The 19,831-nt window shown below is 37.2% G+C and overlaps 1 protein-coding gene across 23 annotated transcripts in view; it reads left to right on the top strand.

The window, feature by feature from the left end:
- Nucleotides 1-19,831, top strand: part of FBXO15 (F-box protein 15) — a 184,581-nt gene that overhangs the window by 27,601 nt on the left and 137,149 nt on the right. For 15 of the 23 annotated variants that reach the window (XM_054190736.1, XM_054190726.1, XM_054190718.1 and 12 more), the window contains 3 exons: nucleotides 1,263-1,502; nucleotides 3,794-3,903; nucleotides 7,602-7,665. In XM_054190736.1, the coding sequence (XP_054046711.1) occupies nucleotides 1,263-1,502; nucleotides 3,794-3,903; nucleotides 7,602-7,665 (414 nt within the window). Of the gene's footprint in view, nucleotides 1-1,262; nucleotides 3,921-7,601; nucleotides 7,771-13,147; nucleotides 15,160-19,831 lie in introns of those variants that run through there. The other 8 variants (XM_054190737.1, XM_054190739.1, XM_054190729.1 and 5 more) reach the window with 7 other exon arrangements.

Raw genomic sequence — 19,831 nt, 5'->3', positions numbered from 1 at the left:
CTGGGTATTTTTTGTAAAAAAAAAAAAAAAAAAAAATTGCTGAAGTACAGATAGTTGGAAATACATGGGAAGAAAAAAACCCCAACACTCAAGGCCACCCTGCTTTAGTCTTCATAACTGGTATTTGATATGCAAGATGTCAGACCAAGAAATACTAATTCTTTCTTGTTTCAAGTAAATTTGTACTTCATATAAGTTATTAAATGATCATCAGATTTGGTTTGAATTTTGTAGTTTCAGCATAGTCTACAGTAACAAACTTAAGAAAACTATGTTTCACATTAACTCTTATGTATGTGCCATCTGCTCTGTATTGTTTGATTGAAGTACAGTAATAGTGAAAATAAAACGTTAAAGCAATGGAAGCACAACTATGTAGTACAGTGAAATAAAGCATTCCAAATTAATTTTTTGGCATGGAGTATGTGATGTTGGTTTGTTTATGTTCTTGGAGCATATGATACTCTTGTAATTAATGCAGATATACAGCATAATTAAGATAATCTGATTCATTTAGTGATTCAGAACTCATGAGAATAGGTAACAGCTGATATTAACAATGACACACAACCCATATGCTTTTAAGGCACGCGTGAAACCATCAGTTTGCAAGTGCTGAAGAATTGTCATCCTGACTTTAGCATTATAAAATGGTATAGTTGTGTAGTGTTGTGAAGAAATATTTTCAAGAATTTTTAAAAGGAAGAATTATTTGGAAGGTGGAAAGATATATTAATCTTAACTTTTTGGGATCTGAAGCTTGCAGCCATTCAAAAAATGATGTTTACCTTTCATTTATAGCTGGCATGTAAAGGTAATTGTCATATGTGTACACTGACTTGGGAGTGGTCTCCTTGAGTACCTTTTGCAAACATTGCCGCATTCATGCAAGTTTAGCACCTGAGTTTAAACTTAGGTTTATTTCTCATATTGAAAGGACTTATCATTATTTGAATGAAACACAGATGTTAAAGGCTTAAAAAATGTTCAAGAAATAATGTCTGATTTAGGTTGGCAGTGCTACCTTCTGTAGCGCAGTTTTTGATGTCTGTAGATTGCAATCTTGATTTCTGCAGGAAACCTCTAAATAAGTATTTGTTGCTTTGCAACAGTCAGTGGAGCACTGTCAATTATATTTTAAATTTTTAGCCTTCATACCAAAAATTGCTCTTTGAACCCTTGATATTTCTCCTAAAATCATGGACAGATCTACTTACTGTGCCACAGCATAGGGAAATAATGTCTTCTGCTTGTGTTTGTAGGACTGCTGTGTGATGGATGTTACTCTCTTGGATGAAGCTGGAAAACCATTCTGGTGTTTCAGTGCCCCAGTCTACATGGAACTATCTTCCAAGGCATCCAGCTTTTATGACTACATGGGTCATATCTATACCACAGACTATGCAGATTCAGAGGGTAAAGTCTGTGTTGAGTTGGTATGGTTGGAAGAAACCAAGGAGTATTTTATAGTCAACTTGGTGCTTTATATAAGCACCAGAAAGGTAAATAACTGGTATGGAACAAATTACTGACTTAATTCGGTCACTAATTTCCTTGCTTTAAAAAAAACCCACAAAACCAACAACAAAAAAAACCCAACAGAAAACACATTAAACTTTTGATGCTTAAAATTCATACCAATGAGCACATCTGTTCCTGTAAATTTTTCAGTAACAAGTGCAATTGCATAATTTGTTTAATTGGTATTGGAGGGATTGAAGAGACACGTTGATATAAATGAATGTTTTTCTTCTCTGTTGATAGTCTGTTTCTGATACTTGGTATATTGAAATTATTTTTAGGAATATTTTTCTTTATAGATAATTGTTACTATGGTTAAGACATTGGTTCTTGTGAGAGACATACTGTGAAGATGCCTTACCTTATGTAAGCTACACTGTTTTTGAGAATATTGACTTTTATGCCCAGTAGTAAAACAGCATGTGTGCTGTTCCCTTCAGATTCATTAGTGTTGTTGGTAAATAACAGGTTTTGTTAGGTTTTGTTAAATGCATAAATACTTTTTTTCAGAAAATACTTCACTTAAATGTATTCTAGTAGGTAACAGATAGTAGGAAGTCACAGATATGAACAATATGCCAGTTAAGGCATTTGTTAAGAAAATCACATACAATATCTATTATGAAATTTTTTAAATTCCTCATTGTTCTGTTTTCCCATGTTCTAGCCTTCTGATTTGAGCCTAGATACTCATGTCATATCTTGCCTGATGAATAAGTGTCCCAATTATCAGCACAGCTGAGCCGATGTCTGCTCTTACTGAATGCACGTAACATTCAGTTGTTTTGGAAACGATGCATATCTGGTACCGTTTATCTAGCAATAAGTATTCATATAAAAATTAAATGTATGTGCCTGATCTTTCAGGTTCCTTGAAGTAACTTTAGGACCAAATCTACTCCTTGCATAAAAAAAATAAAATGACACGGTACTGGGACTCTAGTGCCATTACATAGCGTGTTACAAACCACAGCAAATTTGTGCAGTTTCACAGTACTCCATTAAGAAAGAAACACAATGTCTGTTTACTTCTGTGACTTTATTATAGTAGCGATTTCCTTAAACAAATAAAGAAAAGAGAGAAATTATTTTTAAGTACATTAACTGGTTCATGCAAGCAATGTTTATGTATAAGCATTTGTGCTCTATATTACAGAGACAGTAGGAGATCTACACTACAGCAATAGGGTTGTTTCTTAATGTAACTTTTAAAGATAATAAAGTTAAGGCTGATTGAGTTCTAGTTTGACTTGTATAACCTTGCCTAAGGAAGAAACATTTCTGTGTTTGGTTGTTTGCCAGTGTAACAAGCATGATCAGTTCTGTCTCTTTTCTTATTGACTGCTGATGGTGACTGTGGTCCCTTGAAGTAATGTAAATGTTTTAACAAGTGGACTGGGTGTGATGAATGCCAGAACAACATACTAAAATTCATGCTTCACAGACAAGTGTCTAGTCAAGATTTTCTTTTGCCTGAAGTTAGACTTTGAGACACTATCTTTAGTAAGGAAATGATAGCTCAGTCCCAAAGTCATCCTGGTTATTGGCTTCACTGCTAAGCCTGTAAACGAAGATGTAGAATTATTCTGGCTACGTTGATCCTTTGAGATGTGCAAGTCTGTTCTCTGACCTGCTGTGAAGCTACCAAAGTCAGTGGGCACTCAGCAGCCATAAAATGGCAAGAATTCTGTCACTGCTCATTCTAGTTGAATTTTTGTTGCATTTTCAATATTTGTGTTTGTGTTTTGTTTTTTTTTTTTTTAAAAAAGTACTTAATTTTCTTTAAAGAGCAATCAATTTCTAAAGCATTTGACTGTTTTGTTCAATCAAATGTTTTAAGTATGGTGTCACTACTGGAAATGAACCAAGAGAGTATGCTGTCCCTTCCCCCAATACTCTAATCTAGTAGCCTGAAAGTTTACTAAGTGAATTAACTGTCAACCTAAAAAGTCGTACAAGGCATAGCAGAGTTTCCTCAGCCTACTTATTGCTAACTTATTTCTGCTGTTCATAAACGAGAATGTGTACATGCAGCAGACCCAAGCAAATGGTGGTTCTGAGATCTTCAAAAATGGACATAACTGTTGCAGAGCTGTTCTTGTGCATCTTCACTGAAGTTACAGGACAATAATCTTGTCCTTTCTGAAGATATGAAGACTAAGAATCCATTTTTACCTCTTCAGATAGGCCTGACATGGAACTAAACCTGCTGTAGTAGTATGCCATGTGCACACTACTTTAATTTCAGCTAACAGTTGCTTTTAACTTGCAGAGCAGAAGCAAATTCCGTAGTTACCACCTGTATGATCAAACCTGGAAAGTTACATGTGGCTTCACTCAAACTTCCATTTCTTCGGCTCCCATCTTCCTTTCTTTGTATAGGTGAGGACACACACTGAACCTCCACAAAGAAACAGGATGACATTAGGTAACTGCACTGGCTCTTTTCATGAAGGAAAACATAATCTGTTCCAAAAACCTGCATGTTTTTATAAAATCTTTGGCTAATCTTCTGCTAAGTCCTTTTTTATATACCTGGTGCAAAAGGTGGTAGGATAAGTCGCAGATATAAGTCGCGATAAAAGATTCTTGCTGTATAAAAGACAATTGTTAGAACAAACATGAAAAATGGAGGCACCAGTTGAAATCTGATCCTCAAAGCACACAGCTGGTCATGACACTAAACCTTGTATCTCTTTTTTTCCCTTAATGCCTCAGGATTCTTGCAGCAGCTTTTAATGATTTTGTTAGTGTTCCATGCTGAAGACAGGACAATGTCTTTGTTGTAATTGCATCATTTATCCAAGTAGTAGGACAATTTCTGTGAGAGAAAGTATAAGCACTTACAAGTAGAAAAACATCAAAAAGCTAAAGATTTTACTTGTATTTGTGTGCTGTTCAGGGACCAACTCATCCAACTAAAAAGAGAGTAACTACCACCAGCTTCTAAATGTGTATGTTTAAGTACTCTGCAACAGATAGAACTGTAATATTTTTAAAAGCGTGATTTACCTGGTAGGCAAGCATAAAAACAGTACTTATGTTTATTTTATTGCAAATATAATAGTGCTCATTTAACATAATGAGTTTAAATTGCATTGAAAAGGAATCAGTTAGTATAAAAGAGTGATTTAATGAAAGGGCTTTTATGAGATTATTCCAACAGTGGAGGAGTTGTCTTTTTAATAGAACTACATCTAAATGTTAATCCTGCCATTTGTCATTGTTTTGCCAGATGTCTGCTGTGTACCTAAATGCTTCCATGTTCTGTGTTCTTGATTTTTTTTTTTTATTTTTTTTTTTGAGAGAGGGGTACTTGTAAATGGAAGATGTCTTCCATGAACCATTCATTAATATTCTTGGGCACTTAATGTGATCTTCCATTGATACAAGCTAGAACTGCGTTGGTTTATATCATCTGAAGAATTGTCCTTAGTTTTAATGCTGCCACTCTGCAATCATTGCTCTTTACTACAGTTGGCTTCCTTTAGTGGGGAACTAATAGCAGCTATGTATTTCTGAAGTCTTTTTAGCGTAAGGTAGTAATCAAACTGTCCTTTCAGTTGTTTTGGGTTTTCTTCCTATCTTTTTGCAATTGCTATTAGAGAACCGTCTCTGCTTTCATAATGCATTTCTGTTCCAATGTGCTTTTGATACGTGTGATTGAATACAGAAAGCAGTTGTATGGTGGATAGCCTCATCACAGATATTTTTTTTTTTCTCTGCCTGGTCTCCATCTCCCTATTTAGTAGGCATGTTTTGATTTGCATTCATCCATTACATATTTAGGTATGGTCTTGATATTGTTGAAACTGTTCTCACTGTCATATGCTTGCCTTTTGAGACAAGCACCGTCCTTTCCACCCTTTCCTCCCCCCCATCATGTACTCAGCTATATGGCTATCTGATGTTAGTGATTGAGTACTTAGCAAAAATATATTTACAGTATAATAAGGTGTCCTGGTTTGAGATAGAACAGAACCAATTTTCTTTTCAGTAATTTTACTTTTCAGTTAAGTCTCTTCTAACTAACTGTACTTTTTGAAATTAATGGCGTATTTTTCAGACAGTGTCTGCTTCTGGCAGTGATAAGGCCTGATGTTTATAGTTAATGCCAAGTACCGGTATGCAGAGAGGCTCTTGCTTGTGCTTTTTGCTGTAACAACCAAGGTCAGCTAAGTTTGTTGCGTGCCCCACTGGAGGGCTGGAGGCAGAAGAGTGTGAAGTGGTCGCACCTGCGGGGAGGAGCAGACAGGACAGGTGACCCAAAACTGATCAACAGGCTGTTCCATCCCATCTTCATTGTGCTCAGCATAAAAGCTGAGGCATTAAAGGGGTTAGCTGTCTTCTTCAGTGGCTGGCATCCGAGGAGGACTCTGTCTGTTCTTCTGCCTTTTGACTTCGATCTGTGTGTTCCTGGATCCAGTTCCTGTTCATTGCTGAGTCCGTCTAGGACTTTACCAGTGCCTGATGGTGACATGATTCTCATCCTGGGAGCTTGATACTGGTTTTATATGTATATCTCTTATATATTTCATTATTTTATTATTGATGTGATTATCTTTTCTTTTATTATTAATCTTTCATTAAAGTAGTTTTAGTTTTCTTTTCAACCCACGAGTCTCTCTCCCTTCTCTTCTGGGAAGGGAGAGAGAGGTTAAAGAGAGCATCTGTCGATTGTTTAGTGGCCAGTCCAGCCTAAACCGCGACATAAGGATACCATGAGCTGAAATGCGTTAATACTGTTTCAGAATCTAGACAAGTGATCAAGTTGTATATCTTTAGTATATCTTAATGAGTTACTGTCTAGCAACAGTCATGTAGTAGTCTACCATGTATTTACCAGGTGTTCCAACACATTGAAATGATTAGGAGGAGATTTAGGTAAAAGCATTTGCTCTGCCTGTCTGGCATATTACTACAGCTCATCAGATATGCAGCGACTCACTAAGTTGTGATAACCAAATCTGAGTTCAAATATAACCTTAGTAGAAACTGCACAGATAAAACAGTGTTTCGAGAAATCAAAATAAGAACAAGTGATGGGTTTTAATTTCTGCTTGTGTGTAGTGGGTTAGAAGGACACTAATATAAAAAGTTAAATTCTGTCATTGTTTCCTGTCTCCTGCTTCTACCTTAAATCGGGATGGGAAATGGTGGCAACGAGGATAACTAGTGAGTTGTGTGCGGTGAGGAAAAAATAATTGTACTGAATATCAAAGCATTGCTTATTCTATTCTTACTTCAAATTTTAAACCATCTAGGAGTCTTTCTCATGCTGTGCCTCTTTTGAAATGTCCATGGGAAAGGACTAATATTGCTATGTATTAATGCTGTTTCAGTTGTAGAAGTGTTTATTATAAAGTTGAAAACTGTAAGGCTTTTAAACACACCAAAGAAAACTGAAATGTGAGTTATTCTTTCTGGGCTTAAGTTGTTTATCTCATTTTGAAGAGAGATGAACCTTTTGGAGCAAAATGCGTTTGAGTCATACTGATCGTATATTAGTAGGTAGGATTACTTTTGTTCTGCACATGGACCCCTTGGAATGCATGTTAATATTTTTTTCTCTCCTGAATCCGTCATGCAAAAAGTTAAATTCAGCTGTCTTGATGAAATCTTATCCAAAAAAATGCAAGGTAGGGAAGACTCTGTAATGGCTAAGTAATGTCCTGTTTATTCACTGAAATGCCAGAAATCAGCTTAGTCTGCAGGGATTAGAAGGCATTTATGATTAAACAAAAAACCACCACCACCGAACCCCTCAAACTAAGGCAAATGCTTAGCTTATCAGAGTTCAGTATCATCAATATTTCCTCCTTACCAAAGATTAAAAACAATTTTTTTACAAATATGCTGAAAAAAAACCCTCTTGATGTTCAGAAAAATCTGGAAATAATGAGTAAAGATAAAAAAATATATGTTTAGAAATACACTGAAAACTTTCAGTATTTGGAAAAATCTGGGAATAACAAATAAAGTCAGTATTCTTATTAATGATTATCAGTGGTTCTTTGTTGATTATCTCATTGGTTTTATAATGCCTTGATTTACAACTTTCCCTTATTTTTTTCCAGTAGAAATATGCAAAGAGGTGTCCATGTGTATCTAGTGAAAACGTTTAACAAAATCCTTAAAAGAGAGGTAAGATACTCTGAAACTAAATCATTCTATTCCAAGTTTGCTACCTGTATGATATGGTAAGTAAAAGAATGTTTTTGAGAAAAGACACCCCCGTCATAGTAATTATACCACATGTTTTGTTCTAATTTTTACACACGTCTATAAGGATCTTAAAATTTCAGTTTTAATTCTGTTGTAGAGTAGATTTGCAAGAGTGGAATATTTGTGCATGAGGAAAGCATGAACTTGGTAACACTAGTGTTATGCTATCCTGAAAAGACATTTAATGAATAAATAATGGAATAATACAATTACTTGGGAATGTTTTTATTTCAAGTTTTGCATCTGCTTTCACATGTTGTAGGACACATGGTGAAGACTAAGTTGGAAATACACTGTCTTTAGCAAGTAGTAGAAGTAATTGACGTCCTGCTCCTTTTTTTTTTTTTTTTTTTTAATCTTAGCATTTCAGCTAAGCATTTTACAGCTTTTATACATTCTTTAGAAAAAATGATGGTACAAATGTGCTTGCATGGAAAAGCCATTAAGTTACGGTACGTGATCTGTGTTTTGCTCTGGGACCAGCAGATTTATGTCTGAATCCTACCTTCTGTTGTGTGTTAAACAGGTGATATTCTAGTGTTAACAGTCCATTTTCTGCTTCACTTCTTCCTCCATGGTATCCTGAAGAAGTCAATTATATGCATATTTTCAAAGTCCCAAACCCAATCAAAGATTTGCAACGTTACTGAATAAAAATTCATCTGATGTGAAATGATTGGGTCAGCTAATTGGAAATGACACATGTGACCATTCTGAAACTGCTAGAAGTGAAGCTCGAAGCCAGGATACTATAACAAATCTAGAAAGGTGTGGAACTGGGGATGAGTGACATAGTAGTAGTTAGTTTCCCACAGATAAATTTATGCAAACAGACTTTGATATGTACAAAGTGTGAGCAGAAGGCAGTTATTTTGGCCTTCAGTTTTCACTAATTTCTTTATCTGTCTAGGAGTTTGTGGAGCACAAGAACTCTTGCCCAATTTACTCGGTATTCCTGAGGGATCAAAACTCAAGTATTGGACTCCAGTTTTATGCAGCTGGAGACCTCTACATGTGCGTTGGTTTAGGATTCTCGTTGGAATTGAAGTGGTAGTTAACCTGTCTGTTGTTGAACTGTATATCAGAAAGTTTGCATTGTTTTATGCAGTTCTATTCCATTAAAAGCCAGGCTGCAACAATGGCTTCTCTCTCAAAAACATGAATTCAAAAATTTATCTGTTACTGATGAGTACATTCATACAGTGCCTTATTCTCATTAACCAGCAAACAAGACTGGAAAAAACCCAGTGCCACAAAGTTTATCACTTCTGAGAGACATGAGGCTTTTTTCATGGCATCTCCCTGCAATGAGTGTTTGCAAGTACAGTGTAATCTCTAATGTACTAGGGGCCTTCCATTTAAGTTACTAGATATGCTTATATGTGGAATTTTAATTTACTGTCGCAGAGCATGCTCTTAGACTCTTCTGCTGTGCCTTGGTCTCTCATTTGACACCTGCAGTAACTCTGTGCAAATTGTGTACAGTAATACTTCGGTGCAAAGAGGAAGATGTCTGCAAATTTTAAAGTCCGAAGAGAGGCCCATCTGCACATCCATATTTGTGTTACATGGGACATTTATTCCAGGATTTATTAAAATTGGAATTTCAGTTGGTGCTTTAGCTCAGCTCTCTGTTTATTCCTACTAATTCAGCAGTAAGGATTTCCAGTGTAGATGTCCTTTATAATCTTATATCTCTATGAGAGCTGAAATAAATTATCTAGCAGTGAAACTGAGCAGAATTACATTCAGTAAGAGGAAGATGATTTACATTTTCTGATTTGTGTTGATAGTTTCACCTTGACTATTAAAAATCTGATTTAAGCAAATTACCTGTTTCCAACTAATACTTGGGTATTAGCATAAACCCAGTCTTGATTCTCGCTTTTTTTGTCAGAAGTTTTATAGAAGCTCCAAATTTACGACTGCTTGATCCAACTGAAAATAATGCACGCCATTTGACTGTTCGAGCAGCTCCTTGTTCCTCTAAGATTCTTCTCTGAAAAAGTAATTTCATCTCTTTTAGATATAAGAATAATGGAAGTTGATTTACCCCCTTTTGTCCGGCATTAGTAATTTTTGCTGAGGAGTTTTCATTACATTTAGGTTCTTACGGTGTAGACATACTTACCTAGGTAGAGAGTATGTGTGTATCTGTGTGTGAAAACTTATTTATAACTCCAGGTAACCATAATACATTTTCTAGCTGTGAATAATTTGCTACCTCCTTTAAATTTGCAATTTGAATCTTTTTCCAAGGACTGAGTTTTTGGAAAGTTGTTTTTCAAGACCCAAAGACGATCTTAAGACACTGGATCTTTTGCCACCTTGCGCCTCTCCCCCTTCCCTCCCCCCCTCCCCCCTTTTTTTTTTTCTCTCTAGAGGCCTATGCCACATCATCGCAGCAAATTTCAGACAGGGCACTTTCTCATTTTACTCCTTTTACTGCTTCCCGCCCCCAGCCCTCTGGAAGCACCCACCGCCTTTGACTAACCTTGTTGTGCATTTGGCATTCCAGGCAGCTTCTATGTAGGGCAATCTCATTCCTTTCATTTCCTTTTCTTGTTTCAATGTGATATATAAAATAACACACACTAACTTGCGCACAAAGTCTTGTTGATAGAGAATGGCCTATGACAGTTCACGCTGTTTTTCACATGTGTAGCAGCTGGCATCTGTGCAAGGTCACCTGCAGTTAAGCGTTCATCTTTTATACTGTTAGGGTGCTTCTTCTCAAGGCACCAAAATAGCTTGTAATCTGGCTGTCCTTGTAATCTATTTTCATTGAATGATCCTGTCTTGTATATGCTTACCCACTCTCTCCTTCCCTCTCCTGCTGTATGTATTTCTTGTAGAGGTGTTTATATGAGGAAGCAAAGAACCTCTTTACTACTAAGAGGGTATAGGATAGGCAACAACCGATAACTTTCAGGCACTGGTCACTACCAGCATTTCCTATGTAGCAGGCAAAGACTTGAGCTGGAGAGCAGCACCAAGTTCTGCTGTCTTAGAGGAAAATGAATACTTCCTCCCTCAGCTTCCCCCATGTACCCCTTTCTTTCCCGTGAAGGTAGTGAAAGACTGTAGTAACAGGGTTCCTACCCTAGGTAACTCACTAAGGTGGATAGAGACAGCTAAATCTAAGGCCTTTGAGTCCACAAACTTTCTTGCACCAAGGAAGAGATAAGAGCTTGTCATGAGATGAGTCCCAAAAGAGAGATGGAGGTTGGGTGGAAGCAGAAAGATGCGTATGGCCCATGGAACCCATTGGTTTGTTGTAATCCTTACAGAGACATGAATTTCTTTTATTTCCAGGACATGTCTCAAAATGCAAAGTTTGCCCGTGAGCTGGGAGATTTACTGAGCAGTAGTTTACTTGAGTTTTGGACTAGGCCTTCTGTGATTTAATTGTGTTACTGACAATACCAGTCTCCTGTGCTATGGGCCCCTCTTGAGGGTTCAGGAAATGCGATGTAAGACTGGTAAAACAAATGTAGCCAACAAATGGTAATATTTACAGCTCCTCCTTAGAAACTACAACAGGAGACTGCAAAAAAAAATGTCAGTGTATGTAACAACACATACAAGGGTTGCAGCTGAAGGTGGAAGAAAGTTCTGTACTCTGACTTCAACCTCTACCTCTTTTTCTTATTTTTTTCCTATTGCTTTTCCTTCTTTACCTGTTTCTTCCCACCCACACTTTTTTACATTAGATACTGCTTCTGTCTTATCTTAATCCAAGTGGTATCCATAGAGGGGATCAGGGAGATGTCCTTTGTTCATTTATCTGCTGAATATTTGGTGGGTTTACTGCTGGGAGCTGCCAGGACCTTTTTTAGATTCATCAGTATCAGAAAAATGGTCTGGCCACATCGTGACTACAAGAAATTTTGTTTGATGTCTTCCCGCGAGTATGGAACTGAATATCTTATAAAGCTGCAAGGCGATTCCTGATGTCCTTGATGAAAACAACAGTAGCTGCCCAGTGGATTAAAGCAACTGAGAGACAGAAGATTCCAGTACAATGTAAACTTGTAAAACAGCAAAGTTCATACAGAACATGTCACACTGGTAGCATCTGCTTACTACTGGCAGAGTTGGACAGTTTATAGAATGGGTTTCAGCCATTAGTAAGGAAAATGTGAACTGAAGCATGAATTAAATATGTATGGTAGCTGCAATCTGGCAACAGGGACTTAGTGAACTTTCTAGCCTTCTATTCTGTAAGGGACATAAATCATAAACAGCACTTTTCCCTGCCACCTTCACTAATGCTTATTTTCACATTACACTCCTACAACTTTGTGACAGACAGCAAGAGAAGTCGCACAGGCATGTGAGATTTGGCTCAGCTGGTAGAATTTTCAGGCTGTAAAATAGGGAGTGGGGGAAAGAAAGGGTCTTTTGTGAAAATGTTTAGCTTAACTTCTGTTGCAACTTACAGATTCTGTAGAAGAAATTGCATTCTAATCATTTAGCCTTAAGAAAGTTAACACGTAAGGAAGTTTAATGAGTTAGGTTAAACTGAAAGGAATTCTGTAATTTGCACTGATGTTGGTTAATCTTATTCACTGGGTTTAAAAAAACTCCTGTTGACATTACTGGTGATGCTTTTCCTAGTTTGCATTTTAAGTAAATTTAAGGCTATGTAAAGTGCTTCCTTCAGGCAGAGATGTTCTAAGTAGTTCAAGAATGGTGCAGCATGGGTGGCATTAAAGTTCATCAGAACTTCACCCTGGGAGTGTCACCTCCGGACATACACAAGTAGCTCAGCAGTCATGTCCTTTCAGCTTCACTACTTCTGGAGATACTAAACGTGATGCAGCAAGTTAGCATCATCATCATAGAGAAATTCTACCCAGCAGTAGCATAAACCTGCAGTTTGGTTACAATCTTTAGATAACTGTGGGAAGAAACAGGTTTTAACATGCAAGCAGTTTATATCTCTGTTACCTGCTTATCATTTATGTGGCTGATCTTATCCTGCTGCCTTGAAGTAACTGTAAGGAAGCATATCTTATCTGATAATGAAAGAAGGCTATGTTGAATTTTTTGACTGGATTTTAATCAGTGACTTGAAAGGTACTATCTACTACAAAATCTCTCTTTGAGTATCTGTGCGTACATCTAGTTTGGCTTTTTGGGAATAAAATCACCACCTGTTTCTCCCATAGTCCCAGATGTTTTTCAGTGAGAATATCGACAGAAGCATATCTGTGGGAAAGGATTTGATCCCAGCAGGATTTATGCGATAAGTGTACTTAAATATGTGAGTGTACATTTGAAAAGTGTAAAGTTCTGTCAATACATAATTTGCTTTTTGTATTCACATTCCCCTCATTGCCTTTGAGAAGGTTTATTTCTGTTCTTATTGGAAAATCTCTTTTCTCTGTCTTTCCAGCATTACGTAGGAGGCACTGTTCTTGTGTTGCAGCACCTGCAGTCATGGTAAATACAGAATGGTAAAATGCATCTCCTGTAATGTTTCTAATAAGGTTACTGAGAGAAAGATAATTTTGTAAGGTCTCTGTGAAAAACCCCTATTTTTTTCTGAGAAGTGAACGTTGACAATTGGAAATGGATGCTTGAAAAGAATTCTAAAAGTAGTTGGGGCCAGTTTTGCTGGGCTGAGAAAAATGAGGTTCATGTCCTTTCCTTTCTCCCGCTTCCAGCCAGCGTATCTTGAAACCGTGGCAGTTAATCTAGGGATAGTCACGCAAATATCCTTTCTTAGTAACTTCTCTCCCCACGTGGTTACACTGATGAGCAATCTTTACTTTGTAGGTTAGGCTTCATTTGATTGTATGTGCCTGTTTATCACTGCCCTAGAGTCACTCATTGAACAGCTAGTTACTGAGCGTGCAGTCCTAGGTTGTGCTCATTGTGACCTTTGGGCTTCTGCACATTTTGTCTTGAATGGCGTCTTCTCAGTAGCATTCTAGCTACCATCCAGCAGTTCCTGTCTCCTCAGTGAATTCTGTTCCAGGCTCCCTGTTTTCATTATGCCTGGGTCAGTCCCAGTGTTTCTGCTACGTTCGTTTCTATAATATATAACAAGTTGCTTTCTTTGGGCTGAAGAGTCAGGATGGTTCCACTGTAAAATGTGCAAGGGGGTCAAAGTTGGACTTTGCTGCTAAGGTTTGCATAAAAAATGGGTTATATTTCACTTCCTCTTAGTTAATTAGTATGGTTGAAACATAATTGTTCGTCTAAGCTGAAGCAAGAGATTGCTTTGAAGTGTTTTTTATACCAGCAGATCTTTGATCAATGAACCAAGAATCAACAGCTTGTATAGATTTTAAAACTTCTCACTGCCCAAGCTCTGCAAATGTCTTCTATATTTGCTTTTGATATAACAATGTCTTTTGTCTAGTGTTTCCTTAGAACTGCTCAGTTTTCTGCACAGCATGAAGTTGGATAGATTAAGAAAATACTCTGTTTTACCTAAAAACTTCAAAAACCAAAATTTTTAGGGAGTAATCCTAAGCATTATTTTTATTATAGGGTTTGGAAGATCTGCTAATTTGTGTTATGCCTTTGGCAGTGCAACCTTTGACAATGCGATTCCTTACTCTTCCCCCCCACCCAGGTGTCTGACTACATGGTGGTGAAAGCAGGCATGAGAGTATGAATCTTGAAGACTTGCAAATCACAGGAAAATTAAGAAGTGTCTGAAATCTATTATTGAAGACCTGTTATATTGAGCTAGTGAGATACATTATTGAGACCTGTTATATTGAGCTAGTGGTTTATGCTGAATTGCCTGTTCCTGGGTGGTAAAAATTTATTTGGAACTAAAGTAGGAAATGGGTCACCAACTACCACCCACCAGACAAGTAACACTATCCCCCATATCCTAAGCTCTCCAATGGAAAGAAGTGACAGTATATATTTGAGGAGACTTTGGACTGCTTATCTTTTAAGTGTGACGAACATAACTAACTCATAAATCTCACTACTGTCAGTGCTGTTAAAACAGATGTATGACCCCATTTGAAAGTGGCTGTTGCATTTTTGTTCTGTTTTACGTTTTTCCCAGGTAATTTCCAAACTCTGTTGTACCTTACTGAAATACTATACCATCACTGTTGGAGAGTCATTTTGTATGGAAGCAATGACATTTTTTCTTTTGTACCTAAATGTTGACCTGGAATTTCTGTTACCTATTGAGAGTCAGAAGGCTGCTAGTACAAATGGCAGCATCTTAGAAAAATTTACCACCATTTCTTACTACTTATGATGAAGTAATGAGTAGAAGCTTCTGAAGTGCCAGGCTTTAGAAACTGAAAAAACAATTCAATGTGTTCTCACTTGACTGCATTTATTTAACCGGCAGTTAGTAAAAGAAACCAAAATACCCCAGAAATGTCTTTGCAAGATGGAACAGTATCTGAAGGAATGCCAGAGTCCAAGGTAAGTACTTCTGTTTATGCAGTTGTTGTTTCCTGCTTGTGCAAAAATGTAAAAATCTTAGGTAACTTTATTTAGATGTTTAACATGAATAACTCTGTTCTGCGTCTTTCACCATAGGTGTACTCTTTATTCACCATTTTTGTGTTGTAACAGTGTGGTGGAGAAAGACATCTGACTTAAGATGTGTTAGCACTGTGCAATGCACTACTGCTGCCAGGATGCAAAAGATGGCTCTGAGATAGATAATGAAACTCCTCTGCTCAAGGACATTTGTAGGTCCTTGTGCGGGTTCAAAGAATAGTATAGCTATGGCAACACAACTGCGTTGATACAGTTCTGGAACTGGAAGCATAGTGTTAGCTTGGGTATCTTTCTGAATTCTTCTGCACCACATGCGAGAAAACGTTGAATGATTTGATTTAAAAAAAAAAAAAAAAAAAAAAAAATAAAAGCAGCCCCAAGGCTGAAAAACTGCAAGCGTTTTCAGTTAAGACAGTCATCCTCCTGATTAAAAAAAAAAAAAAAAAAAAAAATCTACAGGCTACACTGCTTCTGAAATTGATGTGCAGCATCTAAAGGTAGCCAAGAACCAGTCTATTATGTATGTGATGAGGTTAAATGGGACACAACTGTAATGTTACACAACTGTACAATATTTCTAATACCTGATGGACAAGGATAGTTCGGCTTGTGTTGAAGCCCAATAATATGGCAAGTGGATGTTGTTTGCAGTAAGTAAATTGACCTTAAGTAGTATGCAATGCCAGAGTGACGGCTGAAAGATGATTCTAGCAGATAAGCAAGAAATACATACTTTTCTGGGACAAGAAACAAGATGTGCATTGTAATAGCAAACTTGTAATACGATGGAAATGGGATAATTCGTTATGGTGCTGCAGAAAATGCTGTGGTTGCTGAACAGCTTATAAACTTCTATTATTGTTATTAGGAAATTTTTGTAATGCTTTGGCCACAATCCTTCCCACCAAAATGACACATTTGATATTGTAGTGTTAGGGACTTGTTGCATGCTGTACACTACACTCAATGGAGATGGTTTAATTGGTCATTTGCATGACGTGAGTTGTTTCAAATGTTCTGTTGTGCATGTGAGAGTAATTTATTTTAGCAGCTGGAAAATGCACTTTAGCCTGTGGTGTACACTAACATGTAATTTTCCATTTTCTTACATGCTGATGGCATTTAAAGACTTTGAATTGTTCACAGCAGTAGATGCTCCTTCTAGAGGAGGCAGAACAACATTCTCATTGTAGACTCAGTTGGATCTCTTTAGTGCGCTCTACAGGTTTTAGTATGTATTTGAATAAATAGATAGGTATGGACAATGCAGACTCATGCAAACTCACAATTATCTGCACTATGTGGAACGTTTTTAACGTTATTGTCTCAGAATCCCATTGTCAGGCATTGTAGCACATGAGAATAAAGATAAAATTGTAGCACAAAGCAGACTGTCTTTGGCCAACAGGGAAAAGGTGCATTTGCAGTTCGGGGAGAACAAAAAGTTGCATCAGAGGTAGGGGGATGACTCAATGAAAATATAATCATATGTCAATCAAAATGACTGCTATAAAGGGGATAATCTAATAACGTAAGTCCCTTATGCAGTCTTTGTGTTTCTTTATCCTCAGTGTCCTTTGTAGTCTTCTCCCCACCTGACAAAAACTGGAGAGGGGAAAAGGAACTACCTTCTTATTTCAGACTGATAATATCCCATATCCACTTTTTGGAAGACTTTATTTCTGTAAGTAGCTGTGTTTAGTAATGTTTACCTCCAAGAGAGTAGTACATGTGCTGTCACCTCATACATTGAGTACAGGTAATCTCCTGTTTTGCCCCTTGGCTGTGATCCACCTCTGTTCTGGGACCCATGGGAGGAAAAGATCCCTTTGAGAGGAATGATGAAACTGGAGATGACTGGAAATCATTTCATAAAAGCTGATCTGAAGTAAACTCCTAAGAAGGTAGTAATGCATGGTTATGGAAATAAGCTGGTTCAAGGCTCTGATAATGGCAGTGCTTAGAGCCGATCACTGTATCAAGTGGCCAGGCTCTGCTGTAGGCTAACTTTTCCTGTGCTACAGTGCTTTTGATGCTGACGCCTTCAAGATGTTCTGATGACCTCACATAAAACACTGAGTTATCATAAATCTTTCAAATGGGTAGCTTTGTAAAGTGGTTTGGTGGTTGCAACTCTTAAATTTACCTTTTTCTGAAATGTCAAGACAAGTTTATATTAGAGTTTCATTTAACATTTTTCAACCCTACTTTTTTTGTGTGCAATGTGCTTTACAATAAAATGACTAGAATAATTGCTTCTTCACCCATCCAAAAAAAGAAAACCATTGGCAAGCAGGTACTTTTTGACATTTTGAAAATCTGTAGCATATAGAGCCATAAAGTGTGGGTGGCCAGAATAGAAAAATACTATGAAATAAGTAGATCAACTTAATTAAGGCTTTCAAAAAGTTCAGCTGTTAAAAACTGCCCCAGTAAGATGAACTGATTCTAAGACGTCTGACTTGGAGGGGGAAAAAAAAATAATCTAGTACAATGTCCATGACACAATGCATGTAATCTTTTCTTACTGCTTGTATTTGTTACCCTCTATTTGCATTGCCAATATTTCTTTCCAATTAAAATGACTATTTTAGCAGAGGCGGGGAGTGAAGTCTTTGTATTGAGGTAGATTCTCTTAGTGATGAATACCTTGTGGGGTTAGAAACTAATTGCAGGAGTGGTACATTGACAGAGGCAGGCAGCAGATGCATTCTCCTATTTGGCATTCTCATGTCGTAATAGTTGAGGAGAAAGAGTGAACTTGTGGAAATGCTCATTGATAAGAGTTATATGTTTTAGTCCAGTTTTTCATGTGAAGCCTTTTCAAATGCAAATATATTAGAAGCAACTGGAATGATTAAAGATTGTTGTGAAAACCCTCTTCCTCTTTATGGCAATTACTCACCTTTTCAGAATTACTTCCATTACTTTCACCTCAGCATTAATGCTTTAGCTGAGGGATGTTTTGTACTACATTTCCCAGAACACTTACGTAGCTGACATCTGAATATTCTCAAAATAAATCACAATCTGTCATTTTGATGCCAGATTGATGGCTTATGACTTTCTCTTGTGGGAGGATTGATTATGACACTACAAAGTACCTTGTTGTACAAAACTGCATAATAAGGTATGAATCTATGTATTATTTATTATTTCTATCTTAAGGCCTTATTATTTCATTAACTCTCTGACCTTTTCTGTCAGAAATTATTGTTTCAGCAGAATCTTCCTGCAGAATTAGAGTTTTGTTCTCAATATTGAAATGCATTCCAGCGTTATCCTATTATATGCAAATGGAGTTTCCTTCAGTATTTTTAGTAGGGACTGGGTTGTGGGTTTTTTTTGCAGTTCTTTCAATTTCTGATAATAATACCCTGCCCACGTATACCACCAAGAGAGAAGCTTTGATGTTCAACAAACAAAACTTCTTGCTAAATATCAGCAAGAAGTGAAGGTCCACTTGAAGGTACCTGCTTAACAAGGCAAACAAATTAAAATAGAATTGTTATAGTTTAGGACTCAAATTCTTCCACTGCAAAGCAGAATTTTAGTCTCAAAAATGGCTGTTCTATTTCTAGAAGTTACGATTTCTGAGCAGGTTCATTATTTATGCAACATGACTTTTCCTATCAATAATTCTTAGATTATGCTAATTAACAGTATAAGAATTTGCATATAAAAGATATAAGGTGGCGCTGATATATCATTACTTAGGGCAATGTAGATTATACTGATGAAGAGTGCAAAAAAGTTTTATGTCTCAGTGCATCGGAAAAATGAAGTGCTAGATCACTGTATTATTGAGTTCATATACTGCACAAAGGTACTGATGTTGCGTCTGCTAAATTATCCTTCAGATTTAAATAACGGCTATGATCTGCACCGTTCATAGAATGAGCACTTCAAACACCTGCTTGTCTGTGTTGTATTTTCCTCTTTGCAGTCACTTCTGGAAGTATTTGAAGGCTTAAGCTGGACTGGAAGTTCACTGGAGACCCAGCCTGTGAAAAATGAGAAAAATTTTGCTGCTCTTCTCCCTGCTTGATTTCCCTCTCTTTCCTCAGCCTTCTGTGCATCTTTCTCCTGATAGTAGTTTCCCGCAGCCTTGTATCTCTGAGTTATAACAGCTTGTCCTATCTTTCTTGGTTGCTTTCTTGAGTGCAAATAGGGATTTGCATCAGGACCGCTGCAATTTCATTTAAGAAATGTGAAAGCTAAAGGAAAGATTTATTGTATTTTTGTTTCTTTATTTTGAAATAGACGTTGACCTATTAAAACAAGCCCAGCAAAGACCATGAAGATGGCTGTAGGCTGGAGCACATGATACTACAAGGAAGGGTGCTAAGACAATGGGACTTTTTCAGCTGGAAAAAGAGAAGGCTCATGGGGGGATACCTTATTTGCTGTCTTCAGCTATCTAACAGGAGGGTGGAGAGAAGACAGCGCCAGAACCATTTCTTGGTGCGCAGTGCTTGTGAGGGGAAACAACAGCCACAAATTGAGATATAGGAATTCTAAACTTAATATAAGGTTCCCCCCCCGCCCCCCGCCCCCCAATGAGGATTGTCAAACAGTGGAACAGGTTGCC

This window comes from Rissa tridactyla, chromosome 2 (genome assembly GCF_028500815.1).
Source record: "Rissa tridactyla isolate bRisTri1 chromosome 2, bRisTri1.patW.cur.20221130, whole genome shotgun sequence".
NCBI classification, from domain to species: Eukaryota; Metazoa; Chordata; class Aves; order Charadriiformes; family Laridae; genus Rissa; species Rissa tridactyla.
This window is presented reverse-complemented; position numbering and strand designations above follow the sequence as displayed.